This window comes from Budorcas taxicolor, chromosome 8 (genome assembly GCF_023091745.1).
Source record: "Budorcas taxicolor isolate Tak-1 chromosome 8, Takin1.1, whole genome shotgun sequence".
Lineage (NCBI taxonomy): Eukaryota > Metazoa > Chordata > Mammalia > Artiodactyla > Bovidae > Budorcas > Budorcas taxicolor.
In genome coordinates, this window is record NC_068917.1 from 3883245 (window position 1) to 3903598 (window position 20354).

The window sequence follows — 20354 nt, forward strand, 5'->3', positions numbered from 1 at the left end:
AACAATTCTGTAAAGCAACTAAACTCCAACAAAAATGGATAATAATAAATAAATAAATATGAATGTTCTATATCCTCAATTAAAATACAGAGATTGTCATAATAGATAAAAGTGCAAAAGCCAAAATACAAAAACAAAAAATTCTCAACTCTTAGTCATTTCTGAATACTGGGATTATGGGTAATAACTTTTTCTGCTATCCCCTCTAAATTTTCTAAATTTTCATTGGTCTATTTCTCTTTGAAAAAAGAAAAAAATAGACTGCTTACAAAACAATGTCACTGCAGGTTTCAGTTCTCAAATCACAGAAAAGAATCCCACCGTTGCATGTTACCTTGACTAAAACGATGGCAAACTGTCCTCCTTAGCTAATTAGATTCATGAGGTAGCATTCAATCAGGTAGAAGAAGTACAGGTCTTGTCCAAACTACCACGAGGGCCTGACTGTCTCTGAGCCCACCCATGTGTCTACATAGGTACTCTTTTTCCTCCTAACAGACACTTTACTAGTTTCACTACTTTTCATCTCTATGAGGAAATTCATCTCTACACAGCCGACAGGCCAAACCTGGTCCCTGGTCCCTGGTGGTATAACAGCTCAGACTCAGCACTCTCCCCACAGTGACCAACCACAGGCTCTGGTGGGGACCCGAAACCCTGCTCCAAGCCACTGCAGGCCGAGGCCCACTGAGACCAGCAGCCTGGGGGGGGGCCCATACTGCTGGCCGTCAGGAGAAGGGCAGGCCACAGTTTAGAGAGTCTGCTGTCTCTACAAGCTGGCAAAGCAAGGAAACGGATTCTCCTGGAGAGCCTCCGGGGACCAGCACTCCTGCACCTTGACTTTAGCCCCATAGGGCTGACCTGCAGAACTGTAGGGAAATGCATGGGTGCTGTTTCAAACCACTAAGTCTGTTGTACTTTATCACAATATTGTAAACTAATATGGTCAGAAAGTGATAACGCATTTATCAGCAGCAGAAATATGGACTTTGTGTTATAATAAGACGTAGCAATAGCCAAAGCCACCGTGTGTTCAAAATATGCTGACCTCTTTACATTTGTTCCCACAGTAACCTTCATAACAATGCCATGAGATATGCACTATTATTTTTATCATTTCATAAAACATTTCATAAATATTTTATCATTTCATAAACTTAGAGGGGTAACACAGCAGTAAATGGCACCAAGATCCAACACCTTGTCTGGGCCACAGGTCTGCCCACAGCTTTCTCTGTGACCTGATCCACCCTTCAAGATCCTCAACTGAGAGCCTTTCACTGAAGGGCAACTGATTTCACTCTGGTTTCTCCTTTGGCTCACTTGTTGAGATGGGAAGTGTTTCGGTATGTATGGTATTTTGTGGTTGTTCAGGGTTTTTAATGAGTTGAGGAAGGGAAACCTCAGCAACCCCTGACCCAGTCCTTCCCCTCTTCCATCCAGCATATTTCAACAGCACCGGAAGCTCTAGTCTTGCTTTCCACTTCAACAACCTACTCCTGCGACCACACCTGGACCTTGTCCAGCTTGTCGACAATCATAACCCCGCCCCCTCTGTCAGCCCCTCCCTCCAGCTGCCTCCCCTGGGGACCTCCCAGAAGCGGGTCCTGTTGGGTGAGCTCCGAGTCAGCACCTCTCCGTTCCACTGCTGGCTCTCCTCCATACCTTGCCTGCAGCTGACAGTCTGGATCCACTTTCCCCAGTGCTCTCTCTGGACACAGGGGAAGTTGACCCTGCTCGTGTCCCATCAAACTGTTTGTAGACATAGCTGATGCCTTTCCCCCAAGACTTCTGCATGTTCTACAGTGATGGTAGAGCGTGATTGGTGCCTGTAGTGTGATTGGTGCCTGTAGTAAGGGTGACACTCACAGCACGTGGGAGGGTGGCATGTGCTACTGTTTAACTTCAATCAGAGCTCTGAAGAGTCCTTTGGTCATCTAAACTAAACCAATTAGACCGGCTGCCGGGGGTGTGTATGGAAGGTGGGTGCCCGGAGCACTCCCTTCAGGCCTAGCAATGTCTTCTGAGATGGGACAAGAGTCCTTGCTGTGCGTGACATCTGGATGGCATCTAGGACTCCCAAGGGGACGAGGCATGTCCCAGGAGGGCTCTCTGGGGGTTAGCAGATGTAGACAAGTCTGCTACTGGCTCTCTGTTTGGGTATCTGCAAAGCAAAGATGTCTGGAGCCCTTCCACCCAAAGGGAAGGCCTTCCAGGCCAGGGGCAGGCACACGTGGAGATGCCCAGGCAGGGCCCCTGGGCGGCCAGCCTCAGAACCGAGACTGTGGCAGAAGGGCCACCAGCTGTTTGGCCATGGCCCCCTCCTCCGCCAGGACACCTGGTTTGAGAGATGGGAGAGCAGCCCCACACCTCTGAGTTCCTGCACACACACTGGCGGTAACTCCATCTACAGAATCTGCCAACTCCCATTTCTGTTCACTCAGGCGATCCCTGGGTGTTCCCAGGCAACTGAATGGTCTGGGATTGGGGTACCTCCTCCAACTCCCCAGCATCTGGCCTGGACTGAGGGCAGGGGGCACAAAGGACAAGTCCTGCTCCAGGGCGGGACCTGTGGGTCCCCAGGTTCAGCCCCACACCCCCACCCTCCACAAGCAGCCTGGTCCCAATTCCACAGTGTGGGGTGCTGCTGTTAACCAACCGAATCAGGGAGGGCAGAGTCCAGAGGGTCACAGGCTCAGGGTCCTGAGCACCTCTTTTCCAGGATCCTGAGTGCAGGGCTGAGGAAGGCAGCACTTGACGGCACAAGCCTGGAGGTCCCTGTGGCTACCACAGGTAGTTAGGTACTGAGGAGTCACGAGAGGAGGCCTCTTCAGCGAAGGAGTGGAGGGCACCTCTGAAATGCTCACTCAGCTCAGCGGAGGCAGGTTTTGCAGCGTGTGGTACAGGGGGCCCCCATGAGATAGTGACTTGCAAGTCACACCAGCAGTCAGGTGAAATGAGCAGATGTAGATCATGTTGTCCCCAGAACCCAACCAGGACTAAAAGCCATCAGCGTTGTGTCCACACATTAGATGGGGGCCGGTCACCAGGTCTCTGCACTCCTTGTTGGCAGTGGAGCCCTCAGCTCACCAATCAGATCCTGAGCCCCGCTCCAGGATGGCAGGCCGGCACCGTCTGTCTGTGCAGCATCCACCCCCAGCACACACTGGGCATTCTGTCAACATCCGTGAGTCCAGGATGAGCACTTCAGTGAAAGAAGGGACCTCCTCAGATGAGACCATCAGTGCTGTCACACCTGTGCCCCTGGAGAAAGGTGACACGGCTAAGATGTCACCCGCAAAGCACGTGCACATCCAGGCTGCTGCCCCCCTCCCCGGGGAGCCTGGCCCTTCAGAGACGGGACACTGCAGACAGCAGAGGGGCTGTGGGAACAGGCACAGAGCAGGACAGCTGTGCTTTTCCATAACAGTCATGCACCAGCTGCCGCTGGATGGAGTGCCGGGGGTCGGGGGCTTCCTGGAGCCATAAAGGGAGTGGGTCCATGGTGGAGGCAGGGGGCACCCTCGGGCTGAGAAGACACCAAGGTGGGCTGGTGCCTGGAGAGCCAGTGAGGACTGCCACCCCTTCGTCACTAGGTCAGCGGTAAAGAATCCACCTGCCAAGCAGGAGATGCAGGTTCGATCCCTGGATCGGGAAGCTCCCCTGGAGAAGGAAACGACAACCCACTCCAGTATTCTTCCCTGGAGAATCCCATGGACAGAAAGCCTGTCAGGCTATAGTCCATGGGGTCGCGAAGAGTCTGACACAACTGAGCACACATACAGACACAGACATGATTCAGCTCCTGAAAATTATCTGTCAAGAGCGCAGCAGCTGAATACTATGCTATTTCACTTTTTACTTTTTTTTCTGATTATGCTGTGATTATTGTTTCAGGAGTTTACCTAACATTTCTAAGGAATCTCAAGACTTACTTTTTGAGATGTAATTGAATTTTTTGGTCTTGCCAAGAAGCATGTGGCATTTTAGTTTCCTGAATAAGGACTGAACTTGTACCTGTTGCATCAGAAGCTCAGAGTCTTAACCGCTGGACCATCAAGGAGTCCTACGATGAAATTTTTTTTTTAACACCAAGATAGTCTTATGCTTTCTTAATATCATAAAGTCAACACTTTTTATTACCAACAGAGTTCGTCTCTACTGAATTTGCTTTGGTTTGAATTATGTAATAATAACCTGAGTATTAAATATACAAATCATAAATAAACAATGGAATTAATCAATTTTTATGTATCCCTATGGAAAAGTGTCACCAATAATATACTGACCTCTTCATCATGAAGAACACATAAAACATTTAAACACAATCCCAGGCTCCAGTAGAAAGTGAAGATGAGCCCCCGGGTGTGTGACATTTCTGACACAGGCTTCTCCAACACCTGCTCGTCAGTCCATCAGAGGAAACCTCGGGGCTGAAGACCCGCCAGCTCCCTGCAGATTCCTTCCCAGAATAGCAGGCGCTGAGCAAAGAGCAAGTTCAGCTGCAGCGGGCCAGGGCGGATCCAGGGTTTCTGTGGACAGCAACTGGCCCCCACGCTGGCCTTTTTTCAGCGTTCAAATCGTCCTCTGCTCCGACAGCCGCTTTCCCCCCTCTGACACATTCTTCCTTCCTGTCTGCTTTCCCCAGGGAGTCCCGGCCACATGGTCCAGGGCAGGCTTCATGGGGAGCTGCCCCTGAAGCTGTGGGCAGCTGTCCCCATGTCCCCGCTTGTTGCAGCAAATGCTCCCCAGGCAAGTCTGATGCTCCCCACCCCACGTCTCCCCAAGGCAGAGAAAACAAGAACTCTAGGAGAAGCAGAGGCTGTCAGCTGGGATTGAGGCGGTGGAGTCTCAAAGCCACTTTTAAACATCATATTTTCCTGGCAGATCTGCCTTCCCCTCTAATGGAGAAAAAAAGCCAAACTACCTCTTTCCATCAAGGCTTTACTTCCTCTTATTTATATAGACTCAACTTAAAACAGTGCAGTCTGCCATCATTAAAAAAAAAAAAAATGCTGTGGGCCTCCCTGTTGATGCAGTGGATAAGAATCTGCTTGCCAATGCAGGGGACACAGGTTCAACCCCTGGTCCAGGAAGATTCCACACACCACGGAACAACTAAGCCTGTGCTGCACAACTACTGAGCCTGTGCTCCGGAGCCCGGGAGCCAGCAACTGAAGCGCACGTGCCCTGGAGCCCGCGCTCACAACAAGAGAAGCCCGCACAGCTAGAGGAGCCCCGCCCCCTGCCAACTGCAATAAAGCCCGCACAGCAAGGAAGATCCAGCACGGTAAAAAATAAATAGATAAATTTTAAAAGATGCTGCATTTTAAATAATGCATTCATACTGTAAACACAGATGATTATTATTTCTTTTCATTATCATTCTACAGAGAGTTTTTCCTATGCAATTATAAACATTTCATTCACATCACTTTCTATGACCACTTTAAACTCTATGAATTTACTTGGCCACTCCATACCCTGGAGATTGAGGCTGTTACTGTTTGCTACTATAAATACTGTTGTATAGACCATGGCATCACACATGTCCTCAAAGAGCAGGAAACAATGAATGGGTCAAAGTATGCTGTAAAGTGTGAGCATTTAAAGTGTGCAGATGCTAACCCACTTAAAATGGACTAAAGATCTGCCAGTCCACAGATGAGTGCTGGGCCTGCGTAGAGGACACTTCGTGTCAAGTATTTAAAGTCAGTGAGGGTCATTTAATGCTCTGGATAAAAACACATGAGGTCTGAGGCTGTTGCTTTAGCCTCTAAATTTGAGAGTAGTTTCTTATACAGCAGTGTATCAGTTCAGTTCAGTTCAGTCGCTCAGTCGTGTCTGACTCATTGCGACCCCATAAACTGAAGCACGCCAGGGCTCCCTGTCCATCACCAACTCCCGGAGTTCACCCAAACTCATGTCCATTGAGTCGGTGATGCCATCCAGCCATCTCATCCTCTGTCGTCTCCTTCTCCTCCTGCCCCCAATCCCTCCCAGCATCAGAGTCTTTTCCAATAAGTCAACTCTTCGCATGAGGTGGAGTTTCAGCTTTAGCATCATTCCTTCCAAAGAACACCCAGGACTGATCTCCTTTAGGATGGACTGGTTGGATCTCCTTGCAGTCCAAGGGACTCTCAAGAGTCTTCTCCAACACCACAATTCAAAAGCATCAATGCTTCAGCACTCAGCTTTCTTCACAGTAAAACTCTCACATCCATACATGACCACTGGAAAAACCATAGCCTTCATCCAAGGTAAGGAGCAGCAGCTGTGCTTTGCTGGAGCAGCTGTGAAGAGATACCCCATGCCCAAGGTAAGAGAAAACCAAGTAAGATGGTAGGTGTTGCAAGAGGGCATCAGAGGGCAGACACACTGAAACCATACTCACAGAAAACTAGTCAATCTAATCACACTAGGACTACAGCCTTGTCTAACTCAATGAAACCAAGCCATGCCTGCGGGGCAACCCAAGATGGGTGGGTCATGGTGGAGAGGTCTGACAGAGCGTGGTCCACTGGAGAAGGGAATGGCAAGCCACTTCAGTATTCTTGCCTTGAGAACCCCATGAACAGTAGGAAAAGGCAAAATGATACAATACCAAAAGAGGAACTCCCCAGGTCATTAGGTGCCCAATATGCTACTGGAGATCAGTGGAGAAATAACTCCAGAAAGAATGAAGGGATGGAGCCAAAGCAAAAACAATACCCATTTCTGGATGTGACTGGTGATAGAAGCAAGATCTGATGCCGTAAAGAGCAATATTGCATAGGAGCCTGGAATGTCAGGTCCATGAATCAAGGCAAATTGGAAGTGATCAAACAAGAGATGGCAAGGGTGAACACTGACATTCTAGGAATCAGCTAACTAAAATGGACTGGAATGGGTGAATTTAACTCAGATGACCATTATATCTACTACTGTGGGCAGGAATCCCTCAGAAGAAATGGAGTAGCCATCATGGTCAACAAAAGAGTCTGAAATGCAGTACTTGGATGCAATCTCAAAAACGACAGAATGATCTCTGTTCGTCTCCAAGGCAAACCATTCAATATCACAGTAATCCAAGTCTGTGCCCCAACCAGTAACACTGAAGAAGCTGAAGTTGAATGGTTTTATGAAGACCTACAAGACCTTTTAGAACTAACACCCAAAAAAGATATCCTTTTCATTATAGGGGACTGGAATGCAAAAGTAGGAAGTCAAGAAACACCTGGAGTAACAGGCAAATTTGGCCTTGGAGTACAGAATGAAGCAGGGCAAAGACTAATGGAGTTTTGCCAAGAAAATGTACTGGTCATAACAAACACCCTCTTCCAACAACACAAGAGAACACTCTACACATGGACATCACCAGATGGTCAACACCGAAATCAGATTGATTATATTCTCTGCAGCCAAAGATGGAGAAGCTCTATACAGTCAACAAATACAAGACCAGGAGCTGACTGTGGCTCAGATCATGAACTCGTTATTACCAAATTCAGACTCAAATTGAAGAAAGTAGGGGAAACCGCTAGACCATTCAGGTATGACCTAAACCAAATCCCTTATGATTATACAGTGGAAGTGAGAAATAGATTTAAGGGACTACATCTGATAGACAGAGTACCTGATGAACTATGGACTGAGGTTCATGACATTGTACAGGAGACAGGGATCAAGAACATCCCTATGGAAAACAAATGCAAAAAAGCAAAATGGCTGTCTGGGGAGGCCTTACAAATAGCTGTGAAAAGAAGAGAAGTGAAAAGCAAAGGAGAAAAGGAAAGATATAAACGTCCGAATGCAGAGTTCCAAAGAATAGCAAGAACAGATAAGAAAGCCTTCTTCAGCGATCAAGGCAAAGAAACAGAGGAAAACAACAGAATGGGAAAGATCTCTTTAAGAAAATTAGAGATACCAAGGGAACATTTCATGCAAGGATGGACTCAATAAAGGACAGAAATGGTAGGGACCTAACAGAAGCAGAAGATATTAAGAAGAGGTGGCAAGAATACACGGAAGAACTGTACAAAAAAGATCTTCATGACCCAGATAATCATGATGATGTGATCACTAATCTAGAGCCAGATATCTTGGAAAGTGAAGTCAAGTAGGCCTTAGAAAGCATCACTATGAAAAAAGCTAGCTGAGGTGATGGAATTCCACTTGAGCTGTTTCAAATCCTGAAAAATGATGCTGTGAAAGTGCTGCCCTCAATATGCCAGCAAATTTGGAAAACTCAGCAGTAGCCACAGGACTGCAAAAGGTCAGTTTTCATTCCAATCCCAAAGAAAGGCAATGCCAAAGAATGCTCAAACTACCACACAATTGCACTCATCTCACATGCTAGTAAAGTAATGCTCAAAATTCTCCAAGGCAGGCTTCAGCAATACGTGAACTGTGAACTCCCTGATGTTCAAGCTGGTTTTAGAAAAGGCAGAGGAACCAGAGATCACGTGGCCAACATCCGCTGGATCATGGAAAAAGCAAGAGAGTTCCAGAAAAACATCTATTTCTGCTTTATTGACTATGCCAAAGCCTTTGACTGTGTGGATCACAATAAACTGTGGAAAATTCTTCAAGAGATGGCAATACCAGACTACCTGACCTGCCTCTTGAGAAACCTATATGCAGGTCAGGAAGCAACAGTTAGAACTGGACGTGGAACAACAGACTGGTTCCAAGTAGGAAAAGGCATACGTCAAGGTTGTATTTTGTTACCCTGCTTATTTAACTTATATGCAGAGTACATCATGAGAAACGCTGGACTGGAAGAAACACAAGCTGGAATCAAGATTGCCGGGAGAAATATCAATAATCTCAGATATGCAGATGACACCACTCTTATAAGCAGAAAGTGAAGAGGAGCTAAAAAGCCTCTTGATGAAAGTGAAAGAGGAGAGCGAAAAAGTTGGCTTAAAGCTCAACATTCAGAAAACGAAGATCATGGCATCTCGTCCCATCACTTCATGAGAAACAGATGGGGAAACAGTGGAAACAGTGTCAGATTTTATTTTGGGGGGCTCGAAAATCACTGCAGATGGTGATTGCAGCCATGAAATTAAAAGATGCTTACTCCTTGGAAGAAAAGTCATGACCAACCTAGACAGTATATTCAAAAGCAGAGACATTACTTTGCCGACTAATGTCCATCTAGTCAAGGCTATGGTTTTTCCTGTGGTCCTGTATGGATGTGAGAGTTGGACTGTGAAGAAGGCTGAGCCGAAGAATTGATGCTTTTGAACTGTGGTGTTGGAGAAGACTCTTGAGAGTCCCTTGCACTGCAAGGATATCCAACCTGTCCATTCTGAAGGAGATCAGCCCTGGGATTTCTTTGGAAGGAATGATGCTAAAGCTGAAGCTCCAGTACTTTGGCCACCTCATGCGAAGAGTTGACTCACTGGAAAAGACTCTGATGCTGGGAGGGACTGGGGGCAGGAGGAGAAGGGGACAACCGAGGATGAGATGGCTGGATGGCATTACAGACTTGATGGACGTGAGTCTGGGTGAACTCCGGGAGATGGTGATGAACAGGGAGGTCTGGCGTGCTGCAATTCATGGGGTCGCAAAGAGTCGGACACGACTGAGCAACTGAACTGAACTGACTAGACAGACCTTTGTTGGCAAAGTAATATCTCTGCTTTTGAATATGCTATCTAGGTTGGTCATAACTTTCCTTCCAACGAGTAAGCATCTTTTAATTTCATGGCTGCAATCACCATCTGCAGTGATTTTGGAGCCCCAGAAAACAAAGTCAGCCACTGTTTCCACTGTTTCCCCATCTATTTCCCATGAAGTGATGGGACCAGATGCCATGATCTTCGTTTTCTGAATGTTGAGCTTTAAGCCAACTTTTTCGCTCTCCTCTTTCACTTTCATCAAGAGGCTTTTTAGCTCCTCTTCACTTTCTGCCATAAGGGTGGTGTCATCTGCATATCTGAGGTTATTGATATTTCTCACAGCAATCTTGATTCCAGCTTGTGCTTCTTCCATCCCAGCGTTTCTTATGATGTACTCTTCATATAAGTTAAATAAGCAGGGTGACAACATACAGCCTTGACGTATGCCTTTTCCTACTTGGAACCTGTCTGTTGTTCCACGTCCAGTTCTAACTGTTGCTTCCTGACCTGCATATAGGTTTCTCAAGAGGCAGGTCAGGTGGTCTGGTATTGCCATCTCTTGAAGAATTTTCCACAGTTTATTGTGATCCACTCAGTCAAAGGCTTTGGCATAGTCAATAAAGCAGAAATAGATGTTTTCCTGGAACTCTCTTGCTTTTTTGATGAAGAAAGTAGGGAAAACCACTAGACCATTCAGGTATGACCTAAATCAAATCCCTTATGATTATACAGTGGAAGTGAGAAATAGATTTAAGGGACTACATCTGAGAGACAGAGTGCCTGATGAACTATGGACTGAGGTTCGTGACATTGTACAGGAGACAGGGATCAAGACCATCCCTATGGAAAAGAAATGCAAAAAAGCAAAATGGCTGTCTGGGGAAGCCTTACAAATAGCTGTGAAAGGAAGAGAGGCAAAAAGCAAAGGAGAAAAGGAAAGATATAAGCGTCTAAATGCAGAGTTCCAAAGAATAGCAATTAGAGATAAGAAAGCCTTCCTCAATGATCAATGCAAAGAAATAGAGGAAAACAACATAATGGGAAAGACTAGAGATCTCTTCAAGAAAATCAGAGATACCAGGGGAACATTTCACGCAAAGATGGGCTCGATAAAGGACAGAAATGGTATGGACCTAACCGAAGAAGAAGATATTAAGAAAAGATGGCAAGAATACACAGAAGAACTATACAAAAAAGATCTTCATGACCAAGAAAATCACGATGGTGTGATCACTTACCTAGAGCCAGACATCCTGGAGTGTGAAATCAAGTGGGCCTTAGGAAGCATCACTGTGAACAAAGCTAGTGGAGGTGATGGAATTCCAGTGGAGCTATTTCAAATCCTGAAAGATGATGCTGTGAAAGTGCTGCACTCAATATGCCAGCAAATTGGAAAACTCAGCAGTGGCCACGGGACTGCAAAAGGTCAGTTTTCATTCCTATTCCAAAGAAAGGCAATGCCCAAGAATGCTCAAACTACCGCACAGTTGCACTCATCTCACACACTAGTAAAGTAATGCTCAAAATTCTCCAAGCCAGGCCTCAGCAATAGATGAACTGTGAACTTCCAGATGTTCAAGCTGGTTTTAGAAAAGGCAGAGGAACCAGAGATCAAATTGCCAACAGCAGTACATACTGATACATATTTTGATCTGGGATTTTGGAAGCAGAGGACATAAGTGTTGCTGCACAATCAAGGGTTAGACAATGAACAGAGGTGAAAAGCAGCAGGTATAAGAAGATAAAATCACAGATAGGATTCAAGACTGCAGGGTGTGGAATTGACAGACAAGAGGGTGCTGGTGTCACCCAGGATTATGGCAGGACTAGAGGTGGAGAAGAAAGCCAAGAGCCCAGATGGGTTCAAGGTCTTGATACAACACGGTGGGTAGAGGACAGTCCACTCCCACGACAAGAATACGAAAGAGCAGGGCTTTTTATGAAGAAGCAATTGCATTGAGGCTGAACTGGGGCCCCAGGACAGGCCCCTGACTCCCCTCCTCATCTCCCAGCCTCAGATGCATGTCGAATGGCTGTGGTGGTAAATGGGAACTGCATGGGACTCCCCTTCACAACGTCAGCTCAGACAGGCATGGCAAGGCAGAAGTGGACTGAGAGGAGAGATCAGAGAGAGTCCAGCAGCTCTGTCAGCTGAGTTCCAGGGCGAGAGCAGACCAGGCAGGGCCACTCAGAGGAAGCACTGGGGTCAGTCGGCCGGCAGAGGAGAGGGGAACAGTGGCTGGTGCCTGGCCTGTGGTTTTCATGCAAAGGAGCTGGTGAGGCAAGTGAGCAGCCTAATCCAGGCTCCAAATAAATCCCACCAGTTCTGGTTGTCACACCTGCCTGGGGGTAATAAGGGCAGGTGCATGGTGGCCTGGAGTGTGTGAACCCTATTTGGGAGGTGGTTGGGGTGTGGGTTTGAGGCACTGGACAAGAAAGGGACACTAGCAGCTCCTAATAAGGGCCTCAGAACTGGCCAAATTAATGTGTTACAAACTGTACTACACTCACCACGGCCACAGCTGCTGTGGTGGGCCGCGCAGTCACTCCCAGGGCCACCCCACCTGCCTGCACAGCCTCATCACAACAGGAGGGGCACGCAGCCCCTCGGCGCCTGGCTCTTGTGGCCAGGCAGAGCTGTGCTTCCAAGCTCACAGGCAACCTACTATGCTGTCTCCTCCTTCAAGACCAGAAAAGAGAGCTGACTCACCGAATACATAGGAACAGAGAGTTAGGCAAAATAAGGAGATGTGTTTCCATCAAAAGAACAATACAAAAAAAAAAAATCTCAGAAAAATAATTAAATGAAACAGATATAAGCAATCTAACTGATAGAGGTCATAGTCATAGTCCTGAAAGTGCTCACTGAATTCAGGGCAAGGATGATGAACAAACACAGTGAGAACTTCAGCAAAGAGAAAAACCCAAACAGTCGTGTTTCTGAGCCAACAAACACACCAGAGAGGCTCAACAGCGGGTGGGAGGGAGTCAACAGACTGGGAGACAGACCAGAGGAGCTCGCCCAGACAGAGCAGCAAAGCAAAAAACAAAGCTACCTTCAGGGGACCTGGGGACAAGATCAAGCCGAATAACATTTGCATTATAGGGATCCCAAAAGGATAAGAGAAAGAGCAAGAGAGAAAAATTATTAGAAGAAATAGTCTCTGAAAACATCCCCAATCTGAGGAAGGAAACACATCTAGGTCTAGGAAACCCAGAGAGTTCTGAATAAGATTAACCCAAGGCACAGGAACACTGAAGCGGTAAAGACTCAGGATAAAACTGTTGCTATTGTCTAGTCTCTCACTCATGTCCAGCTCTTTGTGACCCTGTGGCCTGCAGGCCACCAGGCTCCTCTGTCCATGGGAATTCTCCAGGCAAGAATACTGGAGTGGGTTGCCATGCCCTTCTCCAAGGATCTTCCCAACCCAGATTCAAACCCCCGTTTCCTGCATTGGCAGGGGGTTCTTTACCACTGAGCCACCTGGGAAGCCCGAATCAGCCACAGGTATACACATGTCCCCGCCCTCTTGAACCTGTGTTTATAAATAAGCTTTTATTGAGATGAGGATGCTCTGACCCCTCCCACAGCCCAGGGAGTTATCCTTACTGAGCCGTTAAGGCCAGCAAAGTGGGTCTTAAACTGGAAGAAACCTGGATCCTCCTAACCAGCTCTATGCCATTGTTGTTTGGTCACTCAGTCATGTCCAGCTCTTTGTGACCCGGTGGACAGTAGCCCACCAGGCTCTCTGTCCATGGGATTTCCCAGGCAAGAATACTGGAGCAGGTTGCCATTTCCTTCTCCAGGGCATCTTCCCAACCCAGGGATCGAACCTTCGCCTCCTGCATTGGCAAGTGGATTCTTTACCACTGAGCCATCTGGGAAGCCCTTAGGATAAAGAAAGCATCCTAAATGCAGCAATAATAAAATGACTTGTTACATACAAGAGAACCCCCATGAGGCTACCAGCAAATTTTTCAGTGGAAAACTTACAAAAACTTTTTTTTTATGGAAAAAATAAACACACAAAATTAAACAACACTGCTGAATAATCAACTGGTTATCAAGTAAACCAAAGGTAAAATTTAAAACTATCTAGAAACAAATGCGAACAGAAATACAACATACGGAAATCTATTGGGGGAAGCCTGTGACAGAAAGAACCAAAGGCCTGGGCTTAGTTTGGGGGCGGAAGCGGCTGCTTCGGGCTTCAGGGGACAGGTCGGGGAGAGGAGCCTGGGGGTGGGGGCAAAAGGAGAAGAAAGCCTACAGAGGAGACCAGATTTGGGGGGGCACCCTGGGGAGCACCGAAGTGACAGTGCCGTGGTTCCTGGGGGTGCACAGCACTCCAAGCCAGGCTGCCCGCTGGAGAAGGGGAGCCTGACCTCTGGGAGGGCCCCACTTCCCTGTGGGCTGAGTGGCCCCTAGAGCTCTGGTTTGTGTGGAGGGAGGAAGGCAGAGACAGCAGCAGGAGGAGGAAGCCAAGGGTCTCCCCACCCCGCCTGTGGGTGGGGAAGGGAGGGAAACTGGCCAATGCCGGGAAGAGGAACAGGAGGGGCAGCCGATGGGCTCGGGCTCCAGGAGCACTAACTCGCTCATGTTGCAGGCTGCCCACACATGCGTTACTAACCGCCTTCCATGACAATCTGACAAGAGGTACCAAGATCCCCACATTTTCAGTAGCGTTTTGGCCAATAATCCCACTTTCCATTTCAGAAAATCTAAGAATTTCATTCCAAGTTAGAAGGAAATCTTTAAACACACAATTTTGAGACCAAGAGCATTTATGATATAAAACCTGAAAATTATCCTAATGCTCTATAATAATCTTCCTTGGTGGCTCAGAGGTTAAAGCATCTGCCTCCAATGCAGGAGACCTGTGTTCAATCCCTGGGTTGGGAAGATCCCCTGGAGAAGGAAATGGTAACCCACTCCAGTATTCTTGCCTGGAGAATCCCATGGACGGAGAAGCCTGGTAGGCTACAGTCCACAGGGTCGCAAAGAGTCGGACACGACTGAGCGACTTCACTTTCACTTTCACTTTCTGTAATAATGGAGCAATTATATAAAATATAGTAGGTCACGCGAACAATATTTAACAGTCATAAAAATTATTTTGGCACAGTGCTGTGAGAAAAATGAAAATACCTTTAAGGTAAAATAATGCACAGTATGTATAGTATGACTGCAACCATACAAGGAACTACCACAGGGACTTCCCTCGTGGTCCCGTGGATAAGACTCCGTGCTCCCAACACAGGGGACCCAGGTTTGACCCCTAGGTCAGGGAACTAGACCCCACATGTTGCAATGACAACCCAGCTCAGCCAAATTTTTTAAAAAGTGAAAAAAAGAGAGAGAGAAACACTCACAACAAAACCTATGCCCTAAACTAAAATAGTAGCAGAAATTAAGTCAAAATACTAATAGTTATCAGCATCAATTTGAGAGGTAGGCTAGGAGTACATATTATCTATTTTTCTTCAGTTTTCCAATTTTTCTTATAATTTTATAATAAACAGAAAAAAATAAATGCATAAATGGGTTTTCTAGTTCGAAGAACAGAACATAATGTCAACCAAGTTTCTTGGTTGATGACACAGAAACATACTCTCATCAGAGGGAGGAACGAAAGAGAAATGCTCTCATGCTTCAAAAAAACAGACATATTGTAATAAAGCAATGTATTGAAAACGGGACCTGATTGATTCATCAACTAATTAGATCTGGCATTATTCCAAGATGAATCTATTTTTTTGTTGCTGTTTGGGATGTAATTGCTTTACAATGTTTAGTTTCTGCTGTACAGCATAAATCAGCTGTTGCTGTTGTTCAATCTCCAAGTTGTGTCCAACTCTTTGTGACCCCATGGACTGCATATACCAAGTATACCAGACCTCCCTGTCCCTCATCATTTCCCAGAGTTTGCCCAAACTCATATCCATTGAATCCATGGTGCCATCCAACCATCTCAACCTCTGTCTCCTCCTTCTCTTCCTGCCCTCAATCTTGCCCAGCATCAGTGTCTTTTCTAATAGTCAGCTCTTCATATCAGGTGGCCAAAGTATTGGAGCTTCAGCTTTAGCATCAGTCCTTCCAATGAGTATTCAGGGTTGATTTCCTTTAGGGTTGACTGGTTTGATCTCCTTGCTGTCCAAGGAACTCTCAAGAGTCTTCTCCAGCATCACAGTTTGAAAGCATCAGTTCTTCAGCACTCTGACTTCTTTATGGTCCAACTCTCACATCGGTACATAACCACTGGAAAGACCATAGCTTTGACTATATGAACCTTTGTCAGCAAAGTGATGTCTCTGCTTTTTAATACACTGTCTAGGTTTGTCATAGCTTTCCTTCCAAGATGCAAACATTTTCTGATTTCATGGCTTCAGTCACCATTCACAGTGATTTTAGAGCCCAAGAAGAGGAAATCTGTCACTGCTTCTACCTTTCCCCCTTCTATTTGCCATGAAGTGATGGGACTGGATGCTGTGATCTTAGTTTTTTTGAACATTGAATTTTAAGCTGTCTTTTTCACTCTCCTCTTTCACTTTCATAAATAGGCTCTTTAGTTCCTCTTTGCTTTCTGCCATAAAGGTGGTGGCATCTGCATATCTGAGGTTACCGATATTTCTCCCAGCAATCTTGATTCCAGCTTGTGCTTCATCCAGCCTGGCATTTCATATGATGTACTCTGCATATAAGTTAAATAAGCAGGATGACATATACAGCCTTGATGTACTCCTTGAATTTTGAACCAGTCCATTGTTCCATGTCCACTTCTAACTGTTGCTTCTTGACCTGCATACATACAGGTTTCTCAGGACACAGGTAAATTGGTCTGGTATTCCCATCACTTTAAGAGTTTTCCACAGTTGGTTATGACCCACACAGTCAAAGGCTTTAGCATAGTCAATGAAACATATGAAGTATATGTTTTTCTGGAATTCCCTTGCCTTCTCTATGACCCAGCAAATGTTGGCAATTTGATCTCTGGTTCCTCTGCCTTTTCTAAATCCAGTTTGTACATCTGGAAGTTCTCAATTCAAGTACTTCTGAAGCCTAGCTTGAAGGATTTGGGGCATTACCTTGCTAGCATGTGAAATTAGCACAATTGTGCAATAGTTTGAACATTCTTTAGCACTGCCCATCTTGGGAACTGGAATGAAGATTGACCTTTTCCAGTCCTATGGCCACTGCTGAGTTTTCCCAAACTTGCTGACATATTGCATGCAACACTTTAATAGCATCATCTTTTACAATTTTTAAACAGCTCAGCTGGAATTCCATCACCTCCACTAGCTTTATTAGCAGCAACACTTCCTTAAGCCCCTTCACTTCACACTGCAGAATATCTGGCTCTTGGTGAGTGACCACACCTTCTTGGTTACCCGGGTCACTAAGATCTTTTTTGTACAGTTTTGTGTATTCTTGCCGTCTCTTCTTGATCTCTTCTGCTTCTGTTACATCTTTATCATTTCTGTCCTTTATTGTGCCTGTCTTTGCATGAAATGTTTCTTTGATAGCTCCAATTTTCTTGAAGAGATCGCTAGTCTTTCCCCTTCTGTTGTTTTCCTCTATTCCTTTGCATTGTTCATTGAAGAAGGCCTTCTTGTCTCTCCTTGCTATTCTCTGGAACTCTGCATTCAGTTCGGGGCACCTTTCCCTTTCTCCCTTGCTTTTGGCTTCTATTCTTTTCTATTTGTAAGGCCTCTGTAGACAACCACTTTGACTTCTTACCTTTCTTTTTCTTTCAGATGGTTTTGGCCAGTGCCTCCTGTGCAATGTGATGAACCTCTGTCCCTAGTTCTTCAGGCACTGTTTACCAGATGGAATCCCTGGAATCTGTCACCTCCACTGTATAATCATAGGGGATTTGGTTTGGGTTGTACCTGAGTGGCCTGGTGGTTTTCTCCACTTTCTTCAGTTTAAGCCTGAATTTTGCTATAAGGAGCTGATGATCTGAGCCACAGTCAGCTCTATACAGTGCTGACTGTATAGAGCTTCTCCACCTTTGGCTGCAAAGAATGTGATCAATCTGATTTTGGTACTGACCGTCTGGTGATGTCCATGTGTACAGTTGTCTCTGGTGTTGTTGGAAAAGCATGTTTGCCATGACCAATGTGTTCTTTTGGCAAAGTTCCTTTAGCCTTTGCCCTGCTTCATTTTGGACTTTAAGGCCAAACTTGCCTGTTACTCCAGGCATCTCCTGACTTCCTATTTTTGCATTCCAATCCCCTATGATGAATAGGACATCTTTTTTGGTGTTAGTTTTAGGAGGTCTTGTAGGTCTCCATAGAACTACTCAACTTCAGCTTCTTCAACATCAGTGGTTAGGGCATAGACTTGGATTACTGTGACGTTGAATGGTTTACCTTCGAAATGAACGGAGATTGTGGAGGAGCTGGAAGGCTTTAAGCAAATACTGAAAATGTATTTGCTCCACTCATGACGAAGGTTGGAAGCTGGGACGAGCATAACAAAGGGTTATGAGCGTTCACTGAGTGCCCAAGGCTGGGTACGGATGACGAAGGGTCAATACGCCCGGCCTTGAGGCGTTCGAAGGCTTCCTTCTGACCACGTGTTTCTGAGAGCAAGGACTGTTGTTTCATGATAAGACTCCCTTTAGAGTTTCACCAAAGCTGTGTTACGGCTTGGGCGGTGGGAACTGTATTTTATGCTTGAATGCTTTAATGCTTATCTGGAATGGCTACGTGCACGTCAGCCTTAGGCTCTAGTCCCTGGAAATTACAAAACTACACAACTGGATAATAAACTTTGTCAGTCCCCTAGAGGCTGTCCCTGAGTGTCCTTTTCAGAGTGCGGGTCTCCAAGCCTTACAAGAGATCATTCTGTTTTTTTTGAGGTTGCACCCAAGTACTGCATTTTGGACTCTTTTGTTGATTATGAGGGCTACTCCATTTCTTCTAAGGGATTCTTGCCCATAGTGGTAGGTATAATGGTCATTTGAATTAAATTCCCTTATTCATGTCCATTTTAGTTCACTGATTCCTAAGATGTCAATGTTGACTCTTGCCATCTCCTACTTGACCACATCCAAGTTACCTTGATTCATGGACCTAACATTCCAGGTACCTACGCATTACAGTTCTTTACAGCACCAGATTTTACTTTCATCACCAGACATATCCACAACAGCTATATGCATATCCTCTCCCTCTTAAGTCTCCCTCCTACCCATCTAGCCTCCCTCCTACTATCTTACCTTTCTAGGTTATCACAGAGCATTGATCTGAGCTCCCTGCACTATACGGCAGTTTCCCACAACATGAATCTATTTTAAAGGTGATCATGCTCTTTATTTCTCATCGTGAAACAGAAAATAAGCTACAGTACAGTACAGTACCATTTGAAGTACAGTAACCATTTTTATGAACATACAGACACACCCAATCCTAGAAAAACAGGCTGTCCAAGCCAGGGCAGCGGAGCAGCAAAGCCACACAGAGAGAATCACGTCCACACAAACCGCAGCCCCCCACCCCACCACAAGGCTAGGCCTTCCCACTGCCTGCTCAAAGTACAGAAGGTGCTCAAGAGTGGCAGGTGACTGTCTATAGGAAGGACAGATGGAGAAAGTGATGACCACGTTCACCTGGGGAGCAGTCATGTTTTTGTATCTGGGACAGATACATATTTTGTATCTGGGACAGATGTATATTTCACTGAAGGTGTTGTACACGACTTTCTCTGTTTTTTAGAGTAAGATGATGATTCAGATGGCACAGCAAAGCTTCATGCAACCCACAGGAGAAAGGAAGATGTTAGCATGAGCCCCTGACTTTGGACGTTTAACATAGAAAGAGACTATGGAAGAGGTACTGAAAGGTTCGGTTTTGAAATACAAGTTTGATGGACTTTGATCAATAGGAAACTGTCCTGAGGGGTTCAGTGCCTCAGACTAGACTAAAGGCTGCCTTCTGTGACCTTGCCAACCAGAGATAAACTGCCCGCATCTCAGCATATTATGCTCTTAATGGGACCTGGATTGATCAGATGGCAGATAAGACTTAATGTTCATTTCTGGGAACCCTATTAGGATAGACTCTGGCAGATTTGAAACTTGTAGCAGTTAATGCAAGAGCAATCTAGTTTTTAGTGCATGTTTTCCTAATTGAGGAGGTCAGTAAAATTATTGTCTGTCACCTAAAATGTCAAAATGAGAAATTAGTTGTACCTTCAACCTAGTTTCCTTAAACAAAGCTTTACACCACTGTTGATTGTGATGAACTGCTAGGCAAGAGAACCCCTTTCTTCCTTTTTCTGATTCTCGAATGGAAAAAGGTGATTTGCATAAGAAACTCTGAAAAATAAAGTAAAACATGAAGGGATAGTCATCATTCCACTACTGGAGTTCTGTGTAGTCAGATGTAAACAATTTTTTCTGTATGTTTTCTTTCAGTTAAGAACATGCTGAGTAAAAAACAATCTTCCTGAATTATTTGACATTCGAAAAGAGTTCTTTTCGGACAAGCTTCTCTACTTCCCATGGATAGGAAGCTTGGGGCTCCGGGTATGTCTGCATGACTTGATGTTAGCATCTTGAGAACGTGCTGTCCCTTCTCAGGGAAGGGCAGGATGCAGCCTCTGGGTGGAGACAGTCATTCATCAGGAGGTGTGGCTGGTGTGGCTGCACCGGGCCCCCCCGGGGTCTCCACTCTAGAAACGCCCTTGGCTTCTGACCACTGCGTCCTTCCTTTGGAACTTACCCCTATCCTCTGGCTAAT

At 45.8% G+C, this 20354-nt stretch overlaps 1 protein-coding gene across 1 annotated transcript in view; it reads right to left on the minus strand.

The window, feature by feature from the left end:
* Nucleotides 1-1766, minus strand: part of DDX60 (DExD/H-box helicase 60) — a 55501-nt gene extending 53735 nt beyond the window's left edge. The window contains 2 exon segments of the mRNA XM_052645225.1: nucleotides 335-427; nucleotides 1512-1766. Coding sequence (XP_052501185.1) covers nucleotides 335-427; nucleotides 1512-1766 — 348 coding nt within the window.
* Nucleotides 1767-20354: the final 18588 nt, after the last annotated feature.